Source organism: Dama dama, chromosome 20 (assembly GCF_033118175.1).
Source record: "Dama dama isolate Ldn47 chromosome 20, ASM3311817v1, whole genome shotgun sequence".
NCBI lineage: Eukaryota > Metazoa > Chordata > Mammalia > Artiodactyla > Cervidae > Dama > Dama dama.
The window spans coordinates 97,615,937-97,639,138 of record NC_083700.1 but is presented as its reverse complement, the minus strand read 5'-3'; the positions used below and the strand labels follow the sequence as shown (position 1 = coordinate 97,639,138).

Sequence of the window (23,202 nt, the reverse complement as noted above, 5' to 3'; positions counted from 1 at the left end):
TAAGAAAGTCTTCTTAAGTAAATAATGCAAAGAAATAGAGGAAAACAAAAGAATGGGAAAGACTAGAAAACTCTTCAAGAAAATTAGAGATACCAAGGAAACATTTCATGCAAAGATGGGCACAATAAAGGAAAGAAATGGTAAAGACCTAACAGAAGCAGAAGAGATTTAAAAGAGGTGGCAAGAATACACAGAACTTTACCAAAAAAAGTCTTAATGACTCATCTAACCATGATGGTGTAATAATCACTCACCTAGAGCCAGATATCCTGGAGTGTGAAGTCAAGTGGACCTTAGGAAGTATCACTATGAAGAAAGCTAGTGGAGGTGATGGAATTCCAGTTGAGCTATTTCAAATCCTAAACAATGATGCTGTTAAAGTGCTGCACTCAATATGCCAGCAAATTTAGAAAACTCAGCAGTGGCCAGAGGACTGGAAAAGGTCAGTGTTCATTCCAATCCCAAAGAAAGGCAATGCCAAAGAATGTTTAAACTGCACAGTTCTGCTCACTTCACATGCTAGCAAGATAATGCTCAAAATCCTTCAAGCTAGGTTTCAAACAGTACATAAATTGAGAACGTCCAGATGTACAAGCTGAGTTTAGAAAAGGCAGAGGAACCAGAGATCAAACTGCCAACATCCGTTGGATCATGGAAAAAGCAAGAGAATTCCAGAAAATATCTATTTCTGCTTCACTGACTATGCTGAAGCCTTTGACTGAGTGGATCACAACAAACTGTGGGAAATTCTTCAAGAGATGGGAATACCAGACAGACCACCTTACCTCCCTCCTGAGAAACCTGTATGCAGGACAAGAAGCAAGTTAGAACTGGACATGAACAACAGACTGGTTCCAAATTGGAAAACGGGTATGTCAAGACTGTATCATGTCACCCTACATATTTAACTTATATGCAGAGTACCTCATAGGAAATGCTGGGCTGAATGACTCACACACTGAAATCAAGATCACCCTAAGATATGCACATGATATCATCCTAAAGGCAGAAAGTAAAGAGGAACTAAAGAGCCTCTTGATGAAGGTGAAAGAGAAGAGTGCAAAAGCTGGTTTAAAATTCAGCATTCAAAAAACTAAGATCATGGCATCTGATCCCACCACTTCATGGCAAACAGATGGGGGGAAAATGGAAACAGTGGCAGATTTTACTTTCCTGGACTCCAAAATCATGGCAGACAGTGACTGCAGCCATGAAATTAAGACGCTTGCTCCTTGGATGAAAGCTATGACAAATCTAGACAATGTATTAAAAAGCAGAGACATCACTTTGCTGACAAAGGTTCATATACTCAAAGCTATGATTTTTCCAGTAGTCATGTATGGATGTGAGAGTTGGACCATAAAGAAGACTGAGCATCGAAGAACTGATGCTTTTGAACTGTGGTGTCAGAAAAGACTCCTGAGAGTCCCTTGGACAGCAAGGAAATCAACCCTGAATACTCATTGGAAGCTGAAGCTGAAGTTCCAATACTCTGGCCACTTGATGTTAAGAACTGACTCACTGGAAAAGACTCTGAAGCTAGGAAAGATTGAAGGCAGGAGAAGAGGACGACACAGGATGAGATGGTTAGATGGCATCACTGACTCAGTGGACATGAGTTTGAGCATACTCTGGGAGATGATGAAGGACAGGGAAGACTGGAGTTTTATAGTCTATGGGGTTGCATAGAGTCAGACAGAACTTAGGGACTGACCAACAACAGTATGTATTTACTGAAGAAAACCCTACATATGAGTGGACCTGCATGTAAGTTCAAACTCATGTTGCTCAAGGGTCAACTGTACTAACAACTGTCAATCAACTACACTTGCTCTCACCTCCCAGGCCCTTGTATAAGCTGTGTCCTCCACCTGGAGCACTTCACTCTCAATCTCCAACACATAAAGTTAACCCTCACCTTGTCAATTCCTACTTAAAATTCTGGTCTCAACTTCCCCTGGAAGCTTTCCCTAGACCTCCAGACAATGTTAGAAGCAATAGTTTCTTCACTGGCCTCCCCATTCTGCCCTGGCACCCCTCCAGCCTATTATCAACTCAGCAGCCTGTTAGGTTCAATGAAAATGCAGTCTGATCTGTCAGCCTTCATCTTAAACCCTCCAGTGGCTTCCTATCTTGTTAGAAAGTGAAAGTTTTTTTTTTAAGTGAAAGTGTTAGTCACTCAGTCCTGTCAGACTGTCTGCAACCCCATGGCCTTAGCCCGCCAGGCTCCGCTCTGTTCATGGGATTCTCCAGGCAAGAAAGCTAGAGTGGGTAGCCATTCCCTTCTTCAGGGCATCTTCCCTACCCAGGGATCGAACCTGTGTCTCCCACATTGCAGGCAGATTCTTAACCATCTGAGCCACCAAGAAAGCTCATCTTACTCAGAGTAAAAGCCAAAGTCCTAACGGGCAACAAGCCACTTACTACCCCTCCTCCCTATCTTATTCCAGCTTCACTGGTCCTTTGTTCCAGCACACCAGCCCCATTCCTGCCTCTGGGCCTTTACCTTTGTTCCTCTTGCCCCCACACTTCCTTCAAGAATTAATTAAAAAGTCACCAACTCGGAATTCTGACATGTTACAACATGGATGAAACTTAACAGGCATCATGCTAAATGAAATGAACCAAACACCCAGTGCCCAATTTCATTTACCTGAGGTACCTAGAATAGTCAAAATTATAATAGAGTCAGAAAAATAGAATAGTGGTTGCCAGCGGCTGGGGGGAGGGGCGAGTGGAGAATTATCTAATGTGTAGCGGTTCAGCTGTGGAAGAAGGGTTCTGTACTTGGAAGACGTGCTGGCTGCACAACAGGAATGTACTCAGTACCACTGAACTGTACCTTAAAAATGGAACATGGTAAATATGTGTATTTTACCACACACACACACACACACACACACACACACACACAAAGTCACCTTCTTTAAGGTATTCCAGGTCACTCCTTATAAAAAGTCAAGGACTCAAGGAGAACGCAATCACGTGGAAGAAAGGCAAGGGCAAAGCCAGAAAGGAGGGAGCTACAGAGAGAGACTCCTTGAAGGGGTGGGGGCCCGGAAGAGGCGCCGCCAGAAAGGCGGGACCTTCCGGGAGTGTGTTTCTGAGGAAGCGAGTAAGTCCGGAGCTTGGGAGGGGCGGGGTCGGGGAAGGGCGGGGCGGGGCAGGGAGGAGAGGGGTGGGTGGGGCTTGAGCGGTGAGAGCTCTGTACGGGAAGAGGCGAAAGTGGGAGGGGAAGCGGTGGGGGAAAGAGCTGGAAGCTGCTGAGGAACCGGATTTCCGCTTAGGCAGAGGGCGCCTTGGGTAGCTGGCTGCCTAGACTGAGCCCTCCACGAATTCGACCTCTTGGCCCTCCACAGCCCCCGCCTTCACCTCTTCTGACCTTGTCGTTGTCGACGGCAGATGTGTTAGGCGTGGCGTCACCACCTCACCTCTCGAACCGCGCGCCCTCGTGTACTACAGGCCGATTTGTCCAGGTCTCCACCCTCAGTATCAGTAGCCCGAGCAGGAGTGCAATCCCTGCCAGGCTCCGAGGACCTATCTTGGGAAACTTCTGCAGGGTCCTGATGCCAGGAGGACAGGAGTCCTACTGTGGTCATAGCCAGACGCCAGCAGGGCTACAGGAATTAGAGTCTAGTTCTCTACTCCCAGCTGGTCTCTAGAGTCCAGTCTATGCCCTGGCCAGAGTCAAGCACAGTGCCCTTGCAGGGCAGCGTGCCACAGTTAAAGTCACCCTTTTGTTTCAGACAGCCCTCACTTAGCCTCCAGAAATCTACCCTCTCCCAGATCAAAAGTGATGGGCCAGGGGTCCTCTTTCTGTTCCCTTTGTCCATACCTGGGCTTTTGAGTGGAAATTCCTTCTCCTGGACAAAAGACCTGGAAGCTGCTCCCTTGGGGCCCTAATCATGAGGGCTGGGGCAGAACATCACCTTTTATGTATCAACCCTCTCAGAACCCTGTTCCATGGTTCCTTCCCCCCCGGTATCCACAACCAAAGCCAGAACCCTCCCAGTTCCTTCCCAGTGCTCAGGCCTAGGAAGGAGTAGCCCTTTCACCCCACAATTGGGCACAAGTTCACAGGCTAACATTGGCATCTCTTGCCATACACTATCAGTTCAGTTCAGTTCAGTCTCTCAATCATGTCCAACTCTTTGTGACCCCATGGACTGCAGCCTGCCAGGCCTCCCTGTCCATTACCAACTCTCAGGTATTACTCAAACTCATGTCTATTGAGTCGGTGATGCCATCCAACCATCTTATCCTCTGTCATACCTTTCTCTCACCTTCAGTCTTTCCCAGCATCAGTGTCTTTTCAAATAAGTCAGCTCTTCGCATCATGTGACCAAAGCATTGGAGTTTCAGCTTCAGCATCAGTCCTTCCAATGAACATTCAGGACTGATTTCCATTAGGATGGATTGATTGGATCTCCTTGCAGTCCAAGGGACTCTCCAAGTGTCTTCTCCAACACCACAGTTCAAAAGCATCAATTTTTCTGTGCTCAGCTTTCTTTATAGTCCCACTCTCATATCCATACATGACTACTGGAAAAACCATAGCCTTGACTAGATGGAAATTTGTTGGCAAAGTAATGTCTCTGCTTTTTAATATGCCGTCTAGGTTGGTCATAACTTTCCTTCCAAGGAGGAAGTGTCTTTTCATTTCATGGCTGCAGTCACCATCTGCAGTGATTTTGGAGCCCAAAAAAGTAAAGTCTGCCACTGTTTCTCCATCTATTTGCCATGAAGTGATGGGACTGGATGCCATGATCTTTGTTTTCTGAATGTTGAGCTTTAAGCCAACTTTATCACGCTCCTCTTTCATCAAGAGGCTCTTTAGTTCTTCACTTTCTGCCATAAGGGTGGTGTTATCTGCATATCTGAGGTTATTGCTATTTCTCCCAGCAATCTTGATTCCAGCTTGTGCTTCATCCATATACTATACCATATACTATTTCTTTTTATCATAACAATCCCATGAACTAGGTACTATTGAAGGAGGAAACAGACAGAACAGTCTCCATCTTGAAAGCAGGACTCCATCTTGGGCCGGACTGTGGACTTTGAGCTATATGCCCAGTATCTATGGAAACGACATACCAACTAGAAAACCAGGCCCCCCTGGATGGAAAAGCCCCAGGGCTCATACCTAGACTCTCTGTTGCCTAAAAGAATACCCTAATTATCTGTGTAACTGAATAGACTAATAAATTCTATTATGCTTTTTGGGGTATGACCACAGACCTATTGATAATTGTCAACTGTTAACTACCTAGGCTTAAGGCATATGAATCACGGGTTAACTTTGATTGTATCTTTCTTTTCCTTTGTTCAGACTAGTTTCAGGGAATTTGGGGAGATGGGTTTGGGCACGTACACTTAGGGTATATAAGGTTTTCAGAAAAACTGGTCAGGGTCCTTGACTAAGAGGAGACTCTGCCTTGGGCCTACCGGTGTAATAAACTGCACTCCACTATCTGCATTGTCCTTCTGAGTGAGTTTATTTCCCAGAATGTGTGGCTACAACACTATTATTATTCCTATTTTTACAGATGAAGAAACTAAGGCTCAGAGAAGTTAAGCAACTTGCCCAAAGTTATACCGGTGCTAGTCAGAATTGGAGGTGAATTTTAATACCAGGTCTCTATGGCTTCTGGGGCCTTTGTTCTCAAAATCGCTGGTGTGCAGAGTACACAGCACAAAGTGCCTTCACCACTAATGACCAGCTTCTGGGTACTGACTTACTGACGGTAGGCGTGAACACTCAGCTAGACCTTTTGCTAAGCCCTGTCTCCTCATTGCATCCTTCTTCCTCTTGCCAATGAAACTCAATAAGTTGTCACACCTGGCTGCCTGATAAAGGAATCTCTTTTGCAATGCCTCAGACCATAGCATCCATCCCACTATCTCCCCAACCTTACACTCCATTGATCAGTCCTCTGAGGGCTTGGCTCACACTCCTCATTGAGCTTTTGCTTATGCCATTTGCCCTTCTTGGAATGCCCTTCCAATCCCTTCAAGAGCTATGGGTGAAGTTCCAGAAGACTCCTAATCTCCTCAACCCAGGGATCTCACACTGTTCTGAATGGCAAGACCAGAAGTGCCTCCACTAAGCTTCTCTGGCCCAGTACCCAATCAAGAAACTTCAAAGAGCAGGGAGGGCTTGTTCAATCCTAAGGCTTTCTTCATGGTTCAGCTGGTAAAGAATCCACCTGCAATTTGGGAGACCTGGGTTCAATCCCTGGGTTGGGAAAATCCCCTGGAGAAGGGAACAGCTACCCACTCCAATATTCTGGCCTGGAGAATTCCATGGGATCGCAAACAGTTAGACACAACTGAGCGACTTTCACTTTTCTTTCAATAGAGTCAGGAGGGTAAGAAAGGACACCCATGCAGCTGTTCCTTTCAGATCCTGAGCCACTGGTTTATATATATATTTTTTCCCTCTAAATCTTGTTTGGGGCAAGGAGGGTAAACCATATTAAGGGAGAAGTGGGGTTGAAAAAAGAGGTGCAACTGAGAGATTTCCCAAAAGACAGATGCTTGTAGGAGCTATATAAATGGTCTATCTTCCTATAACATACATTTCTCTGCACTATTTTGGAGAGTGAAAATTTGTAACTTAAAAACATTCTTTTTTTTTTTTTTAAGTTTTAGGAACATTAGGACTTAAAAGCAAAATTCTCCAAATATTTGAAACTAAAGCAGGAAAATTGCTAAGAAATTCCGTGCTTGTCTGGAGAAAATCCGGGCTCTTCCACCAACTAGAGCTGATTCTCTTTGCTCTGAGGTTGCCGCATGAATGGGAGCCCAGTGCCTGGAATCTAATGAAGGCAGCTATTGTGATCTCGAGAGTTGGGGGAAGGGAGAATCAGTGCCCAAGGGTGTGTGGCCCAGACAGAGGCCATGGGAGGGGGCAGTCCTGTGTACCCCGTGTACCGTCTGCAACACAGGCTGAGCGAGAAGGTGGAGCATGGCAGCGGCACTCACTGGCTCCGCCCCCTCTCCCGCCCCTTCCCTGCCGTGCCTCCACGTGGTTCTCAGAAGCCGCAGCTCAGACTTGGTGGTCCCCAGACAGCTCCAGTTTGCGGTAGCTCGGCAGCAGGAACTGCAAGCCCCCAAGGGGGCCCGTCTGTGGCCTCTGCCAGAAAAAGATCGAGGAAGGTGCTTTGCCGGCAAAATTGGACTCCACCGGCTTCCGACGACAAGCCAGGGACTGAGAGTCTCGGAGTCCTGAACGACAAGTGAGCGTCCCCAGGGGAAGGACAGGCCAGGGTCGCCATCCACACCGCCATGGCCGCTCCCGTCCGCCGTCTGTGTCATATCGCCTTCCACGTGCCGGCGGGGCTACCCTTCGCCCGGGATCTGCAGCGCTTCTTTGGCTTCCAGCCCTTGGCGGTGCGGGAAGCAGACGGCTGGAGGCAGCTGGCTCTGCGCAGCGGCGACGCTGTGTTTTTGGTGAACGAGGGCGCGGGGCTGGGAGAGCCGCTGTATGGCCTGGACCCGCATCATGGGATACCCAGCGCCACAAACCTGTGCTTCGACGTGGCCGACGCGGACGCTGCCGCCTGGGCGCTGGCGGCACTGGGCTGCAGCGTGCCGGTACCCCCTGTTAGCGTGCGAGATGAGCAGGGCGCTGCCACCTATGCCGTGGTCACCTCGCCGGCAGACAACCTCAGTCTGACGCTGCTGGAGCGCACTGGCTTCAGTGGGCCCTTCCTGCCTGGCTTTAGCCCTGTGCCCTCTGCTCCCGGACCCTGCTGGTTCAGCCACGTGGATCACCTGACCTTGGCCTGCAACCCCAGCAGCTCCCCAAAACTGATGCACTGGTTCCACGACTGTCTAGGCTTTCACCACCTACCACTGAGCCCAGGTGAGGATCCAGAGCTGGGCCTGGAGGTGGCAGCAGGGTCCGGGCTTGGCGGGCTGAGGCTCACTGCCCTGCAGGGCCCTGTCGGCAGTGCTGTCCCCACCCTTGTGCTGGCAGAGTCCCTGCCGAGGTCCACCAGGGGACAGGACCAGGTGGAGCAGTTCCTGGCCCGGAACAGGGGACCTGGATTGCAGCACGTGGGGCTGTACACACCCAGTATCAAGGAAGCCACTGAAGGGGTGGCAGGGGCTGGGGGTCAGCTTCTGACTCCTCCTGAGGCCTACTACCAGCAGCCAGGCAAGGTGGAACAGATCCTGGCTGCAGGGCACGAGCCTAACCTGCTGGCCCAACAGGGGGTCTTGCTAGATGGTGACAGAGGCAAGTTTCTGCTTCAGGTCTTCACCAAGTCCCTGTTTGCGGAGGACACTTTCTTCCTGGAGCTGATCCAGAGACAGGGGGCCACTGGCTTTGGCCAGGGCAACATTCGGGCCCTGTGGCAGTCTGTGCAGGAGCAAGCTGCCAGGGTCCAAGAAGCCTGCAAAGGGCCCAAGCTGGATGCAGCCACCTGTCCTGGAGCATTGGAAAGTTCGGCTTAGGGCCTGCTGGAACTGAGGGACATTCACGGAGGCCTGGAGTAAAAGCTTTTGTCTTTAGGGGCTTCCATTTCATCAGTACCTGCCAGAAGTTGAAACTCTCACAGGGGTCCAGAAAGATGGGATTTCTATAACTGTGAAACATTTCTCATATTGTCTGTATCTAAATATATGCAAAGTGTAAAGAATAGCAGAATTATATGAGTAGGAAATAGAACTGGGATTTCTGAATCCTCCTTGTGTCTTTCTGACCTCATTTCTCTCCATCACACCTCCAATATTATGATTAAAAACCTGTTTTTCTCACCAGCCCAGGTTGGATGCATGAGACAAGTGCTCAGGGCTGGTGCACTGGGAAGACCCAGAGGCAGAGGGATGGGATGGGAAGAGAGGTGGGATCAGGATGGGGAACACATGTAAATCCATGGCTGATTCATGTCAATGTATGGCAAAAACCACTACAATATTGTAAAATAATTAGCCTCCAACTAATAAAAATAAATGGAAAAAAAACAAACAAACCTGTTTTTCTGCATCGTTTCACTACATATATAATGTATCCCTAAACAAATGATCTAAATGGCAACCCACTCCAGCATTTTTGTCCAGAAAATTCCATGGATAGAAGAGCCTGGTGGGCTACAGTCCATGGGGTCTCCAAAGAATCACTGAGCACAGGAGTCTAAGGCAAAATAAATTTGCCTGTGCTTCCCCTATCCCTAGGGAGAAGCCACTGCAGGGAGGGGCTGAGTCAGGGCTAAGCCCAACCACCTGCTCTAGGGTGATAAAGCAGCTCCAATCAGAGACCTGGCCAGAGAGTGCTGGATATAAGCCACTGGCAGGAGCTCCCTGCAGCTGCCTTCTCCCCTTCTGGGGTTGGAGGAGGACAGATCACTCAGGACAGAACACCCCCCTCTTCCATCTGCCCAGGGCTGGCTAGGAGCTCAGAAGTCAGCACCAAACAGAGCTCTACCACTTTCTGGGTCCCTCAGAGGTAAGGAGTGAAGGCGCTTAGGAGAGGGTGGGAAGTCTCCAGAATGACTACAAAAATAAGCATTTTATTAAACAGGATTCTCAGCGGGGTGGAGGATTCCAAAGGCATCACTGGGCTGCACTGTTGAGTTTGGGTGCATCAGTGGGGACCTGGGGCCGAAAGAAACTCTCCAGGACTTGCTGGCCTGGGCTGGGCTTTTTCCGTTTGGACAGGGTGCCCACCTGGGATCTTTTGGGAACCTGTGCAGAAGACAAAGGAAACACCGAGGTGACAGTAGAGTCTTCTCCTTCCACCCCGCCCCCCACACCACTAATCTAGCTCAGATTCTAGCCTTAATACTGTAAACCTTCCATCCTGTTTCCAGTATCTAACTCTTCAACCAACCAACTCTTTAAAAGGCAGCCTGAGGCAGTCTTCCTAACATGCAAATCTGACTCCTCTCTCCACCCAAAATCCTTCAGGGCCTGGTGTTAACTGGCCTGGGCCAGTCCTGCTAACAACTCCAACTAATCCAACGGCTTACAGGTTGTACTGTACTTCACCGTGGCTCACACTACTCTTGGGCCAGGAAAGAACATCTTTACTGCTGATTCTCCTTCTGAAACTGGAGAAAATTATTTAGTTCTAGGACCTAGATTACCAGTTGCTTCTTCCAAGCATCCATTCCTGACTCTTGTCTCCTAGATAGAAATGACAGCTCCCCATTTCATATCCCACAAAACTGAGTACAAACATTTCACACACTGTGACACTACTGTCTCCATCATTTGCTCCTGTCCCCTCTACCTGTAAGGTCTCCAGGTCAAGAACTATTCCTCTCGCCCCAGTGAACTCTGTCATGGAGACTGCCCAAACATGCATCACTTAACTCACTGAAAACCTGTAGATTTGGCCCTGGGGAGAGATGGCTGGGTGAGGGCCAAAAGACTCACCTTGCAGGTGCCAGGCTGTTGGCCCTCATACATGCGGAACACCTAGACGAGACGAGGCAAGTGCAGGGCTGGCATCTTTCCCCCAAAGAGACAAACCTCTGTATTCTACCCTTAACTTCATGCCCCGGCACTTTTGTTTAAGATATGTTTTTCATTTGTTTACATAGTAATAGGTTTACTTAGAAAATGCAGGGAACACGAAAAAACACAACGAAGACAACAAAGGTAGTGCCTTTTTCATGGCGGTGGAGACGGCTGCAGTGTGAAAGTCCTCCCGGGTCAGCCAGCGAGCGCCAGGTGGTACAATGGTCACTGGGGTGTGTTCTTCCAGGGCCAGACCATATACTTGGTATGTCATCTTGATGTGAGAGAAAGTGTGGACCACCTAGGGGGTACCAAGAGGCTGAAACAGACCTGGAGATGTGGCCACAGAAGCCATCATTCCTGGTCACTCCTCTCCTCACTCACCTGCCCCAGATGCTGAAGGCGGGTGTCTGGGAGGGACCCAACCCAACTCTGCAGTTCCTGCAGCAGGGCCTCCCGCTGATGCTGCCCTGAGGCTTCTGCATTCACATTCACGGATGGGAACTCCCACAGTCCAGCCAGCAGACCTGAGAGGGAGGGCAGCCAGAAATGGGTGGGGCCTTAGCTGCTGCTGCCTCCATTTCTTCCCTGTTGCTCATGCCACCTCCCTGCACTCCCAGGATCCAGGTACCTGAGTTGGGCCTCTGCACCAGCAGAACGCGGGCATCCTCAAGGGCCTTGGGCTGCTCCAGAACACAGATGGCAGAGCACTCCTCCCTGGGGGTCTTGCGGCTGGCCTTTCTGGGAAAGTTGGTTACTCCCAGGGTCTGGTCCCAGGGCTCTGTGGGAGGTGCGCACAGCGGGCACTGTCCAGTGTTGGGAGCTGGGAAGAGAGATCCAAGAGCCTTGCTCAGGCCGAGTGGGCTCAGGTGCCAAGCGCAAAGAGCAGGCCTTTGCCCAGCTCTGTAGAATGACTCGGTTGCAGGATGAAAGGGAATGAGGCTGCCACAGGCAGCTCCCTGACAGCACAAGGAAGGGCTGGGGCTGCAACTCACCACACTCCTCCACGTCACAACTGCCCGGCAGGCTCTGTGAGGCTGAGAGCTGCTCCCGCTCCACCTGAGAGGCACAGACAGGGCAGGATGCCATGGGGCAGGGGTCACTCCCGAGGACGCCTGACTGCCTCCCTTCCTTGGGTGGCTCACCCTCTGGCGTGCCCGGCACAGGCTCTGCACAGGACAGTGGCTGCAGAGTGGGCGCTGTGGGGTGCACACTATGGCCCCCAACTCCATGGCTGCTTGGTTAAAGTCCCCTGGCCGGGCTGGGTCCACCAGCTGCTGGGCTAGGCTCCTGCAAGAAGGGACCATTGCTCTGAGCCAAAGACCCCTTGGAGACACCTTTTCTAATCTTCCTCTTTACCCCAGTATCCTACCAGAGGTGCTGGGAGACAAGACTGCTGCTGGGTTCAGCACCTATGGCTCGGACACGGCACAGCACCCGTATGACGTTCCCATCCACCACTCCGGTGGCCTGGCACAGAGGAGTCCGGGAGTCAGCCTGGTCTGGGAGGAAGGTAGGTGGGCATGCCCAATATCGGGGTGGGTGATGGGCTCACCTGGCCAAAGGCTATGGAAGCAATAGCTCCGGCTGTGTACCGCCCTACCCCAGGTAGGAACCGCTGCAGGGTCTCTGCTGTACGTGGCATGTGGCCCCCTAGCTCCTCTACCACCTGATTGGAATGGGAAGGTTCATGGTTACAAGGCACTCAAGGTCCTGGGGCTCCCAGACCCCTTGTCAACCCCTTACCTTCCGGGCTCCTTCCTGTAGCCACCGGCCTCGAGAGTAATAACCCAGGCCGGCCCAGAGTTGGTTAACTTCCTGTGCGTGGGATCAGAGGTCAGAGGGGTCAGGGATCGGTCCTCAGTAGGCCCCATTCCCCCTACCCTAGGGTGGTTCTCACCTCCAGGGAAGCACTGGCCAGGTCCTGCAGCGTTGGCCACTTCTACAGCCCGAAGGCAGACAAAAAGAAAGGAGGCCAAAGGTGAAGGAAGCGGAGGAGGCCTTATTTTATCCCCACCCCCAAGGAGTCATCTGGGGTCTGGACCATGACTGACCCTTCCCCTTGTTCCCAGAAGTCACCTGCATCCATCGAGTATAATAGTTGATCACTGTGGCAACCTGGGTCTGCTGCAGCATGACCTCTGAGACCCACACTGGGGAAGAGGGGCAGGCATGAGGACACTGCTGACCACCCGACTCTTAGCCCACAGCTCCCAGACCCCAAACGAGGTGGTCTAGGCAAAGCGGCCCTGTTCCAAGGAGATGTACTCACCAGCGTATGCCCGCCTGTCTAGGTCCACCTCACCCTCCACCTGCCAATGCAATCCCAGATGGGCAGTTAGTGTGGAGGGGACTGGGCACCAGCCTCCTATTCCCCCCACCCCTCCACATCCATTGTCCTCCTACCAGCCTTCTCCAGGGTAGGTCCCGCTTCTTTCGGTCATACCAGCCCAGCAAGCTCTCCTGGAAGGCTGTGACCTCGGCCACATCTCTGAATAGATGGTACGGGGAGACAGAGGCCTGCAATAACGCCTTCTGCTGCCTGGCCAGCCCTGCTGGGGTCTCAGAAAACTCAGGGATCGTCCCTGCACAGGATGTGCACCAGAGGCCTGGTTTCAGGCTGTCCACTTAAGGCTTCCCCCACCCCAACCCCTTGCTTGAGCTCAGACCAGGAGGCTCTAGGGTTTTGTAGCCTAAGTCAAGTTTCTAGCCTTTATATTCCCAGGGTGGTACGCCTGGCTCCTTTGTCTCTGGATCATAATGAAAACCCAAGTTTCTGCCAAACATAATATACACCTGTGGAGGGCCTTCCCATTCACAGAACACTTTAGGGTTGATAAATTCGTTGGATCCCATGAAAACCAAGTGAGGAAGGAAATGCACAGACTACTGCTCCATGTCACTGATAGAAAGCATCTATTCAGAGCAATTATCCCAAAGTCACAGAGCAAAGTCAGAATTAGATCCTTAATTAGTCCCTTAATGACTTGATACATACCATGCTCTCTTCCCAGTCTGAATTTGCCCCCTTTCACGGCCAATTAAACCAGCCCCTGAGTCTGATTAGGACCCAGATCCTCACCACTGGAGGCAGACAGCTTGGACTGGCTGCTGCTGAAGGCACATTTCTTCTTTCCCTCCTGGCTGGATGCCTGCTTCCTGCGACCACTTCGATTCCCCACAGCTGCTCGTGGCTTCTTCATGATCAGCTAGAACAGAATGGCCCAGCCAAAGTATGTCAGTCACCATGAGGCTGAATCTTAGGGTCCTGTAGAGGGTAAAGCTACCTCCCTCCCCACACCAATCATGTAAAGTGTCTAGCTTTTCTCAAGCACTCCCCAGATGCTCACGGGCTTACTCTTGGCTGGCTGTGGTATGGAGGTATGACCAGTAGGGCTGAACTTCTGCAAGTGGCCTTAGTGGGACCAGCATTAGTATACACCTGGAGACATAAATAAGAGGCCAGAGCTGGGCTGAGTCAAAGACCAAAGCCTCCTGTGCAGGAGCATCTGCGTATCGCTGGGAGCTCAGGTGTAAGAGGTTTATCTCCTTAGAGATGTAGCACATTTACACTGAAACAGCCTTTTTTTTTTTTAATTGGAGGCTAATTACTTTACAATATTGTAGTGGTTTTTGCCATACACTGACTTGAATCAGCCATGGGTTGATTCCCCGTCCTGTGCTCCCCATCCTGAACCCCACTCCCACCTCCCTCCCCATCCCATCCCTCTGGGTCATCCCAGTGCACCAGCCCTGAGCACTTGTCTCATGCATCAAACCTGGACTGGCTATCTGTGAAACAGCTTGAGTAATCATCTAGTCTAAACCTTCATCCTATACAAAGGAAAAACCTCAGTGATGATTTTAAAAATAAAAGGCAAAGGGAAAAAAAAAAAACAGAGAAACTAAGGATCAGAGAGGGTAAAAGATTTGCCTGAAAGCAGATGGCAAGTTGGGAAGAGGGGGAAATGAGCTATTTTTATTTCTAATCTTCTCCTGATTTAGTAAATCACAGCTGCCTATCCACTAGTAATGAGAAAACATCTGGCTGATCTTCACTGCTCCCTAACTGTTCTGGCTGCTGATTTTACCTTTTATCTAACAGCTAAGTTAGTGAGTGTTATACATACCAGACCCAATGTAAATGCTTTACCAGATTTCTTACTCAGTTGCTTAACAATCTCATGAGGTATGTTCTAGAATTACCTCCATTTCAGTTATGAGGAACTTGAGGCTTGTGATTAAGCAACTTTTTGATTCAAACTCCAAAGGTCTGTCTACAGAGCTATACCTGGCTATACTGCAGTCTCTGCTGAAACTCTGGTTCAAACTCTCTTCTCAAACTTTTGCTTCACACCTCATTTTCTTTTTTTTAATTGAAGGATAATTGCTTTACAGAATTTTGCTGTTCTCTGTCAAACCTCAACATGAATCAACCATAGGTATACACATATCTCCCCCTTTTGAAACTCCCTCCCCGTCCCACCCCTCTAGGTTGATACAGAGCCCCTGTTTGAGTTTCCTGAGCCATACAGCAAATTCCCGCTGGCTATCTATTTTACATACGGTAATGTAAGTTTCCAGGTTACTCTTTCCATACATCCACCCTCTCCTCCCCTCTCCCCATGTCTATAAGTCTGTTCTCTATGTCTGATTCTCCACTGTTGCTCTGTTGTCTGATTCTCCACTGTTGCTCTGTAAATAAATTCTTCAGTACCATTTTTCTAGATTCCGTATATATGTGTTAGAATACAGTATTTATCTTTCTCTTTCTGACTCACTTCACTCTGTATAATAGGTTCTAGGTTCATCCATCTCATTAGAACTGACTCAAATGTGTTCCTTTTTATGGCTGAGTAATATTCCATTGTGTATATATACCACAACTTTATCCATTTATCTGTTGATGGACATCTAGGTTGCTTCCATGTTCTAGTTAGGCTTCACACCTCATTTTCATCAAAAGAACTTGCTTCCGCCTTCAGAAAAAAGAACCAATGCATAAACTTCCCTCCATCTGCATTTTCCTTCTCCTTTATCCAATTATATGGAGGAATGTTCTCTCCTCCTCCTCCAATCCCATCCACAAGACACAGCCGCTTCCTAGCTAAACTTCCTTAGCCAAACTCACTGATTTCCATAATTACTTATGGAGTGCCTACTATGTGCCAAACAGTTTTAGGTACTTGGAATACTTCAATAAATAAAATATCAAAGGTTTGGGCCTTCACAGAGTTTATGGGATTGACAAAAAATAATGCACAAAATCAGCCAATTATATAGGATGTTAGGTGATAAAAACTAGCATAAACAGTCAAAGTAGACTTGTGAAGGGGATAAGAAGTAAGTGAGGGTGGTGGAATGTTGCAACGTTAAAAGAACATGGTCAAGGTGGACCTTGTTAGAGCAATGTTTGACCAATGACTTTAAGCAGTTAAAGGAGTTACCCATGTGGGAAAGGGATCCTGAGAAGCTAGTGCAAAGGCCCTAGGCAGGGTACCTGGTGTGTTTGTAGAATGAGGAAGTCAGTGTGGTTAGAAACTGAATAAGGAAGGGGTGAGCAGTAGGTGAGGTCAAAGAGATAAAGAAAGGGAAAGTGAAAGTCACTCAGTCGTTTCCGACTTTGTGACTGTAGCCCTCCAGGCTCTTCTATCCATGAACTTCTCTAGGCAAGAATACTGGAGTTGGCTGCCATTTCAAACAAGGTGGGGTGAATAGGATTACAAAGTACCTTGTAGGCCACCAGAGGACTTTGGCTGTCACACCCATTGCTATCAGGAGCCAATCCTCTTAATGTATCTTTGTAGGATACAAACAGCTCAACCTGCCTCATCCCCTCACCCACTGTGCTCCAGCCAATTTTGCCTGAAATAGTTGCTTCAATTCCCAAAGTGTCTGTCCACCTTGAGGCCTCACCCAGTTCATTTCCTCTGCTTGGACAGCTCTTCTGTTTTACCTAGCGTTTATTCACTCTTCAGGTCTTGACTTAAATGTCCAGATCAGATCCCCCAGTCTTACCCACTTCTGTACTTCTCCATTGTTGCTCTTATATCAATCATAATCTCATGCTTATTTGTGATTCTTTGATCAGTGTCTGCTTTCCCCACTTAACTGTAAAATTCCATGAAAGGAAACTTGGGTGTCTTTTGTTGACTGTTGTGCAGAGCACAGTGCCAGGCAAACTGCATAAAAAGTACCCCTTCTTTTCAGAATGGGAGAAATCCAAACAATTCAGAATGATGATGAAAAGATTCATTAGAGAGAAAGGATGAACTGGAAACAGCAAATAATCAGAGAGAGAAAAGGTTCAGAGTCCTTGGTGGAAACCAGAGCTCTAGGGAAAGTTCTGGTCCACGGTAGGGACAACTCTCAGTAGCAGAAATCAAATCCAAAACCTCTCAGGAGTAACTATAACTCCTAACTGCTTACAAGCTGTCACTGCTGGAGCCTAATTATAGTCATTATCACGCGCGTCTATTGTTTCAAAAGTGTCCCTGCTAGCGGTCGCTTTCACCCTCCTCAGCCTCATCTCCTGTCCCCCTCCCCGCTCCTTTCACTTGCTGGAATGCAATGAGCTCTCCACCCTCCCTAGGAGCTTGTCTTTTCCCAAATCTCCACCCCCTCCCCCCCCCCAGTCTGCATAACATATACGCTTGCTTTAAGCTTAGCTCAGGTAGCATCTCATCCTCTAGACATAAAACCCCCAACCCCCACCCCTGGGCAGAGTCGATGAAGACAGCGTAACACGAAAGCCTGCGTTCCCGCCGGGTCGCACGGGAAGAAGGAATTACCTCCCGCGTGATTTCCCGCGCCAAGCTCACCGACGAACTCCAGGGGGCGTGGCCCCAGCCAATTTTGGCGGCGAGCCGAACCACGCCGGCCAATACGCTTCTAGCGCGCGCCAGGCTGCCTCCTCCGCGCCAGACCCAGGCGATCTTAAAGGAAGTCCGACCGTTCGGCGATTCTTGGCGTGAGACCCCGCCCCATCCCCGACTGCAGGAACCGAGAGAGGAGACGAAGCGGAAGTCCCCCGTGCCCAGTGACTATACTGGCGAGGGACCCGCGGTGTCATGGCCGCCGACAGTGACGATGGCGCAGCCTCAGCTCCCGCGGTCTCAGACGGTGAGTGGCTTTCCCAGGGGCCGTTTTCAAAGCTTGTGCGCTCTGCGGTAGCGGAGGCCCTCGGACGCGTAGTTCTAAGAAGCAGGCCTCAAGTTTCAGAGAACTAGCGCCTTCCTTTTGAATCAGCCACGAGGAGACTACATGTCCCGGTGTGCACCGCGGTCCCGCCTCCAAAAGCCTGGAGTGTTGGCAGGATAGTTAGGACTCTTGGGGGCATGTCGGGAGATGTAGTCTGGAGTTTATAGCTCTGTTAATTGGGGGAGGTTGGGAGTTGTGGTCCACAGGAAGTGGGACGGATTGGGGCGTTCTTTATTAGGCTCTGGCGCCTACTGGCTACTGCCACTTGTGGCTATGAGGAACCATGGGAACGGTTACAGAGCGTTGTGGGATTTTAAAGGGCCTGAAGTCCTCAAGCCTTACAAAATATTTCCTGCAGGATATGGGGAAAAGGAACCTCAACAGATTATCTAGTTCAGCCTTCCTCTTTTACAGGTTTTGATGCTAAGGGGAAAATTTTCCCCAGAATTTTACATCAGCCACTGGAAGACCCAAGCTTTCTCTCCCCAAATTCAGGGCACTGTTCACTCCAATCCTGTGTGTAAAGCATATGCAATATAACGCTTGACGGGGAAGCTGCCCCTACCCCCAGCCATGGCCTAGCTTGGTGTCTGTTCCCTCGGGCTCTTTCTTGAGTGTTAATAACCATCACCCTTCTTATCTCCAGATGGTGTCAGCCAAAGCACAAAATCTGGGGAGGAGCTAGTAGTCCAGGTTCCCGTGGTGGATGTGCAAAGTGACAACTTCAAGGAGATGTGGCCATCCCTCCTCCTGGCTATAAAGACGGCTAACTTCGTGGCTGTGGACACGGTGAGAGCTGGGGAACTGGGAGAGCAGGTGGTGGTGAAAGGGCTGGTACTGCAGAACCTAACACAGCTCTCCCTTTACTGATCCACAGGAACTGAGTGGGCTTGGGGACAGGAAGTGTTTGCTGAACCAGTAAGTATAAGCCCTGATCTCTTTAGTCCTAGCCTTGCCAGGAAGGGCAGACCTCAACCCTGGAGTGGAGGTCACAGCCCTGGGTGGTTTGGGTCTTTCATGAAGCTAACTCCGAGCCACAGCCACCCCCAAACCCAACCCCAAGGTGCATCGAGGAACGTTACAAGGCCGTGTGTCATGCTGCCAGGACCCGTTCCATCCTCTCCCTGGGCCTCGCCTGCTTCAAGCAGCAGCCAGACAAGGTATGGGTTACTCTCACCCCCATCCCAGGTCTGTGGCTAGGGAAGGAGGGATTGAGATACTGAGGAACATCAGCTATGAGGTTTTTTTCTCCTAAGGCTGGATGTTGCAGAATCTCTTCTTCTCCCAGGGTGAACACTCATACCTGGCCCAAGTGTTCAATCTGACCCTACTGTGCATGGAAGAGTATGTCATTGAACCAAAGTCTGTGCAGTTCCTGGTACAGCATGGCTTCAACTTCAACCGGCAGTACGCTCAGGGAATCCCCTACCACAAGGGGAATGACAAGGTAGATCTTCAGCCTTGAGACTGCCTCTCCTGTGAATTCATTTCTTACTACTCTAGGCTGGGTACACTGGGGAGGATCTGCTTCTTAGGGAGTATGGGGACTCACCAGTAACAGAGCTGGAGAAACAAGATTGATACACTGGTGAAGAGCAGTAAATTAAATGAAAGCAAGGGAGAACTTTCCAGGTAAGGATGCCTGGGACAGGTGTCCTGCAAGAGAGGTTCCCTAAGGCACTCTATCCTTCCTGATGACCCCTTTCTTTCCACGTAGGGTGATGAGAGTCAGAGACAGTCAGTGAGGACACTGTTCCTGGAGTTGATCCGGGCCCGCCGGCCCCTGGTACTACACAACGGTCTGATAGACTTGGTGTTCCTCTACCAGAACTTTTATGCACACCTGCCCGAGAACTTGGGAACCTTCACTGCTGACCTGTGTGAAATGTTCCCCGCTGGCATTTATGACACCAAATATGCTGCTGAGTTTCATGCCCGCTTTCTGGCCTCCTACCTAGAATATGCCTTCCGGAAATGGTGAGGGACTGGTTGAGGGAACAGGGTGGGACCTAGCATAAGCCTGATTATTTCATTCACTTAAGATATTCAGTGAGTGCCTACCATGGGCCAGGCACTGCTTTAGTGCCGAGGGTTCAGCAGTGAACAAAACAGACAAAAACCCCTGCTGTCGTGGAGCTTACATGCTAGTGGACCCATATCCTCTTGTGATGTTGCAGTGAGCGGGAAAATGGGAAGCAGCGGGCAGCCGGCAGCCCACACCTAACCCTGGAGTTCTGTAGCTATCCTTCTAGCATGAGGGCCCATATTGACTACCGCTGCTGTGCGCCACCCCCCACGTGCCGTACTCATTCCACCAGCATCTGTGACAACTTCTCGGTGAGCACACCTGCCCATTTCCTGGGGAAGGGACTTTGATGCCTGGAAACCCTCTCTAAGCTTCTTTCCTACCTCTAGGCCTATGGCTGGTGCCCCCTGGGACCACAGTGTCCTCGGTCCCATGATATCGACCTTATCATTGACACTGATGAAGCTGCGGTGGAGGACAAGAGGCGACGGAGACGACGTAAGGAAAAACGGCGGAGGGCTTTGTTGGGCCTGCCTGGCAAACAGCCTTCTGGGGAAGCTGAGGACAGTCCTCCCACCAAGCAGGTCTGTAAGGACGACCTCAAGCCTGAGGAAACTGAGCAGGAGGTGGCTGAGGATGAGACTGGGACCCAACCTGGCTCTGAGCAAGGTCCCACAAATGACCTGGAGATGGAGCCTAAAGCAACAAGTGCTAAAACCACTGACATGGCCACCTCAGAAGTGCCAGAGAGGAAAGTCACAACTGACATGGCCACCTCAGAAGCCCCAGAGAGGCAAGTCACAACTGACGTGGCCACCTCAGAAGTGCCAGAGAGGCAAGTCACAACTGACATGGCCACCTCAGAAGCCCCAGAGAGTCAAGTCAGTCCTAACCCAGTGCCTGGGGATGGATTGCATCGGGCTGGTTTTGATGCCTTTATGACAGGTTACGTGATGGCCTATTTGGGAGTGAGCCAAGGATCCCAGCCCTGTAGCTCTGAACCATGGCTACCTGAATGTCACAACAAGGTATACCTGAGTGGCAAAGCTGTCCCCCTCACAGTGGTTAAGAGCCAGTTCTCCCGTTCTTCCAAAGCCCACAACCAGAAGATGAAGCTGGCTTGGGGCAGCAGCTGACCCAACTTCTACACAGCACTCAGGGCCTAGGAAGAGAAGCTAAGAGTGGATCAAAGGGGTCTGGATCCCTCTAGCCTATAAGTGACTTAATCCCAACTACTCGGGGATAGGATGGGGTCCTGGCTGAGATACTGTTGGACTGCTTTGGCATCTCTGCCTTTACCTTAGAGGCTGAAGAACAAGGGTACAAGTAAGAAGGCTGACCAGCACCTGTAACACCGACTTTATTCATTTTTAAATCTCAAAGTGTCTTGGGAAAGTTTTACCGAAAAAAAAACAAAAACCAGAAACAAGATATGAAAATATCTGACCAGCTTCATCTTTGGTTATTTCTTATTGCGGTTCTATTAGGACAGACTGTTCCCATAGCTCCGGCCATAGCAGAAAGGGAAGAAATCAGTCCACGTATAAACCAGTTGGGTGTATCGTGTCAACAAATATACAGAGCAGGCCCTAGGGCCTACAAAATCAGCCCCACTCCCAACGACAGGGTTGGAAGTCTTTTAGGGCAGAACATTAAGACTCCTTCATAAATATGAAAATAGATTAATCAACTGGAAAAGATCTTTGAATAGGTTAGCTGAGAGCCACGACCACCACTCTGCCTTGCCTTGCATAGAAATGTGTAGTGACATGGTCTGGCCGTGCAGTAAGTGCAAACAGCAATTATTCAAGTGTCTTAGACATTCTGGCAAGAAGCACCCCAGTCTTTAGGTCTGAGAAATAGCCATGCCCTTTATGGTCTCCTGGTCAGCTCCAGGTTCCATCCATTAGCTTATATGCCCCAGGAAAGGGCAAGAAACTGACCCGGGGTAGGAGAAGAACCTGGGGTAATAGCTGCCTGCCAGCTCACACTAGAACTAGGAGTCCTCTGGTCCTGTTGGGAAGTCTCGGGGATCCGGTGGGAGCCAGAGCTCCTTGCTGGATTTCAGAGGCTTCGTATCAGCCATTGGCCCTAACTAGGAAGGCCTCTCATGGCTGCCTCACCTCACATAGCCATTGGGCAGTGGGAGCCTCACAGATGAGTCTGGCTTGGCTTAGCCTGCGTGTTCTGTGGGCCCCCGGGAAGAGTCTAGGCTGTGCACCAAGGGGGCCCTGTGGCTTCAGCTGAAGGTCTGTCCCCAAGGTGAGGGGGATGAACTCTGCTCACCCATCCTGCTCTCCCTGGGTCCTCAGGCCCATGCCTGAGACAGAGAAGGGGACTGGAGCCGAGTCTCTTGGCCTTTCTTCTTCTACCTCCATCTCCTCAGGGGCACCTGCAAGGCATGGACTGATGCCCTGGGGCCTGGGCCCAAAACCATTTTCTTCCTGAGGGTTGGAGCAGTCCATGGCCTCATGGGCTGGAGCAGCTGGCTGGGCAGATGCTCGGAATGGTGCGATCTCCCTTACTCTGTACTTGTGACTGCTGAGGCATGGTGGGGGCCCATCAGATAGTGATTCTTCCCGGCCCACAAATGGACAAGCCTCCTGATGCAAGAACTCAGGTGAACTAGGCAAAGAACGCCACCGGCGAGCAGGTGGGCCCAGGGGCTCCTGCCAGTCAGCCATAGGCATCGTTCCAGGCCCTGGTGCGTCCAGGTCAAATACCAGGGAGATGACAGACTTGCTGGGCAGGTCAAAGAACTTGATCTTGCCACCTTTGAGGTCCTGGCGAGCACTAAAAGGGTTGATTTTGGGGGCTCGGGCAGCACCAACTCGTTGTGGCTGGTAGTAGGGATCCAAGACGTTCACTGTACGTGGGGGCTTATTGGAGAAAATGTCTGACTGGCTTCGAGACAGCCAGATGGTACGTCTTGGGCGAGGGGACTTGGGAGGTATCTTGTCATCCAGTAAGCTCAGTCGCTTCACCCCAGGTCCTTTCTCCAAGAGTCCTGAAGAATAGTGAGTCAAGTCAGGTTTTCTCTCTAGTCATAACAAATAGAAACAATATCTTGTATACAATGTGTTACCACTTGAGAAAGCAAAGGTAGGTACTGTTGTCCCTATTTAACAATGAGAAAACAGACTCAGAAGGGAGGCAGTATGCTAGCGCAGAGCTCCAGGACTTTTCCTGCTTCCCCTGCTTTTTTGCCTTTCTTCTGTACATGGGATCCTGTGATCACAGCCCTAGAGGGGAAGCCCCTTCGCCCCCCACCATCCTAATATCCTCCCATGGGGTCAGGTTGGACATTCTGGTTTCATCTCTTACCCTTGGCTGTGGGCTGCAGCTTCTTGTCCCTCTCCAGCTCTTCCTCCTGTAGGCGGCTCAGAATTTCCTCCAAGGTCTTCTCAATCTCCACAAAGGATGGGCGTAGTTTGGGGTCCATCTGTAGCCATCCACACCAGCCATTAGCCCTGACCTATCTTCCACCCCAAGGATGGCATTTGAGT

General features: G+C 50.2%; 4 protein-coding genes and 1 long non-coding RNA gene across 20 annotated transcripts in view; 3 read left to right on the top strand and 2 right to left on the bottom strand.

Moving 5' to 3' along the window:
- Positions 1 to 7,009: 7,009 nt before the first annotated feature.
- Positions 7,010 to 8,933, top strand: HPDL (4-hydroxyphenylpyruvate dioxygenase like). The gene has a single exon (XM_061120056.1). The coding sequence runs from the start codon at positions 7,291 to 7,293 to the stop codon at positions 8,461 to 8,463; it is 1,173 nt and encodes a 390-aa protein (XP_060976039.1). The 5' UTR covers positions 7,010 to 7,290; the 3' UTR covers positions 8,464 to 8,933.
- Positions 8,934 to 9,321: 388 nt separating this feature from the next.
- On the top strand, positions 9,322 to 17,329 carry LOC133041433 (uncharacterized). The gene is made up of 3 exons (XR_009689240.1): positions 9,322 to 9,454; positions 11,835 to 11,983; positions 17,195 to 17,329. It is a non-coding gene; the product is annotated as an uncharacterized LOC133041433 (long non-coding RNA).
- Positions 9,499 to 17,428, bottom strand: MUTYH (mutY DNA glycosylase). 13 transcript variants are annotated; one of them, XM_061122057.1, is made up of 17 exons: positions 17,292 to 17,428; positions 13,821 to 13,912; positions 13,553 to 13,679; positions 12,877 to 13,055; positions 12,743 to 12,782; positions 12,550 to 12,623; positions 12,371 to 12,412; positions 12,217 to 12,288; positions 12,026 to 12,139; positions 11,843 to 11,940; positions 11,616 to 11,760; positions 11,466 to 11,529; positions 11,102 to 11,293; positions 10,855 to 10,997; positions 10,619 to 10,771; positions 10,387 to 10,428; positions 9,499 to 9,693 (listed from the first exon to the last, which is right to left on the bottom strand). In XM_061122057.1, the coding sequence occupies exons 3-17, from the start codon at positions 13,671 to 13,673 to the stop codon at positions 9,562 to 9,564; spliced, it is 1,611 nt and encodes a 536-aa protein (XP_060978040.1). In that variant the 5' UTR covers positions 13,674 to 13,679; positions 13,821 to 13,912; positions 17,292 to 17,428; the 3' UTR covers positions 9,499 to 9,561. The 13 variants fall into 13 exon arrangements, with proteins under 13 accessions (XP_060978040.1, XP_060978043.1, XP_060978038.1 ...); XM_061122060.1 differs by having other exon boundaries at positions 13,829 to 13,912; positions 17,292 to 17,422; XM_061122055.1 differs by having other exon boundaries at positions 17,262 to 17,398.
- Positions 17,429 to 17,452: 24 nt separating this feature from the next.
- Positions 17,453 to 21,137, top strand: TOE1 (target of EGR1, exonuclease). 2 transcript variants are annotated; one of them, XM_061122067.1, is made up of 8 exons: positions 17,453 to 17,592; positions 18,317 to 18,459; positions 18,548 to 18,588; positions 18,734 to 18,830; positions 18,959 to 19,117; positions 19,388 to 19,647; positions 19,911 to 20,007; positions 20,086 to 21,137. In XM_061122067.1, exons 1-8 carry the CDS (start codon positions 17,541 to 17,543, stop codon positions 20,830 to 20,832), a joined length of 1,596 nt encoding a protein of 531 aa, XP_060978050.1. In that variant the 5' UTR covers positions 17,453 to 17,540; the 3' UTR covers positions 20,833 to 21,137. The 2 variants fall into 2 exon arrangements, with proteins under 2 accessions (XP_060978050.1, XP_060978049.1); XM_061122066.1 differs by having other exon boundaries at positions 19,848 to 20,007.
- Positions 21,040 to 23,202, bottom strand: part of TESK2 (testis associated actin remodelling kinase 2) — a 134,430-nt gene continuing 132,267 nt past the window's right edge. For 2 of the 3 annotated variants that reach the window (XM_061122051.1, XM_061122049.1), the window contains 2 exons: positions 23,021 to 23,138; positions 21,040 to 22,736 (listed from right to left, as the gene is read on the bottom strand). In XM_061122051.1, coding sequence (XP_060978034.1) covers positions 21,979 to 22,736; positions 23,021 to 23,138 — 876 coding nt within the window. In that variant the 3' untranslated portion in view covers positions 21,040 to 21,978. The remainder of the gene's footprint in view (positions 22,737 to 23,020; positions 23,139 to 23,202) is intronic. The other variant, XM_061122050.1, reaches the window with a different exon arrangement.

Excerpts from the sequence above, each read along its gene's own strand:
- HPDL (XM_061120056.1), top strand. The coding sequence starts at position 7,291 with ATGGCCGCTCCCGTCCGCCGTCTGTGTCATATCGCCTTCCACGTGCCG.
- MUTYH (XM_061122057.1), bottom strand. The coding sequence starts at position 13,673 with ATGAAGAAGCCACGAGCAGCTGTGGGGAATCGAAGTGGTCGCAGGAAG. Across the intron at positions 12,783-12,876 it reads ACCTACCCTGGAGAAGGCTG|GTGGAGGGTGAGGTGGACCT; the intron begins GTAGGAGGACAA and ends TTGCATTGGCAG. Across the intron at positions 10,998-11,101 it reads GGTGCAGAGGCCCAACTCAG|GTCTGCTGGCTGGACTGTGG; the intron begins GTACCTGGATCC and ends CCTCCCTCTCAG.
- TOE1 (XM_061122066.1), top strand. The coding sequence starts at position 17,541 with ATGGCCGCCGACAGTGACGATGGCGCAGCCTCAGCTCCCGCGGTCTCA. Across the intron at positions 17,593-18,316 it reads AGCTCCCGCGGTCTCAGACG|ATGGTGTCAGCCAAAGCACA; the intron begins GTGAGTGGCTTT and ends TCTTATCTCCAG. Across the intron at positions 19,118-19,387 it reads ACCACAAGGGGAATGACAAG|GGTGATGAGAGTCAGAGACA; the intron begins GTAGATCTTCAG and ends CTTTCCACGTAG.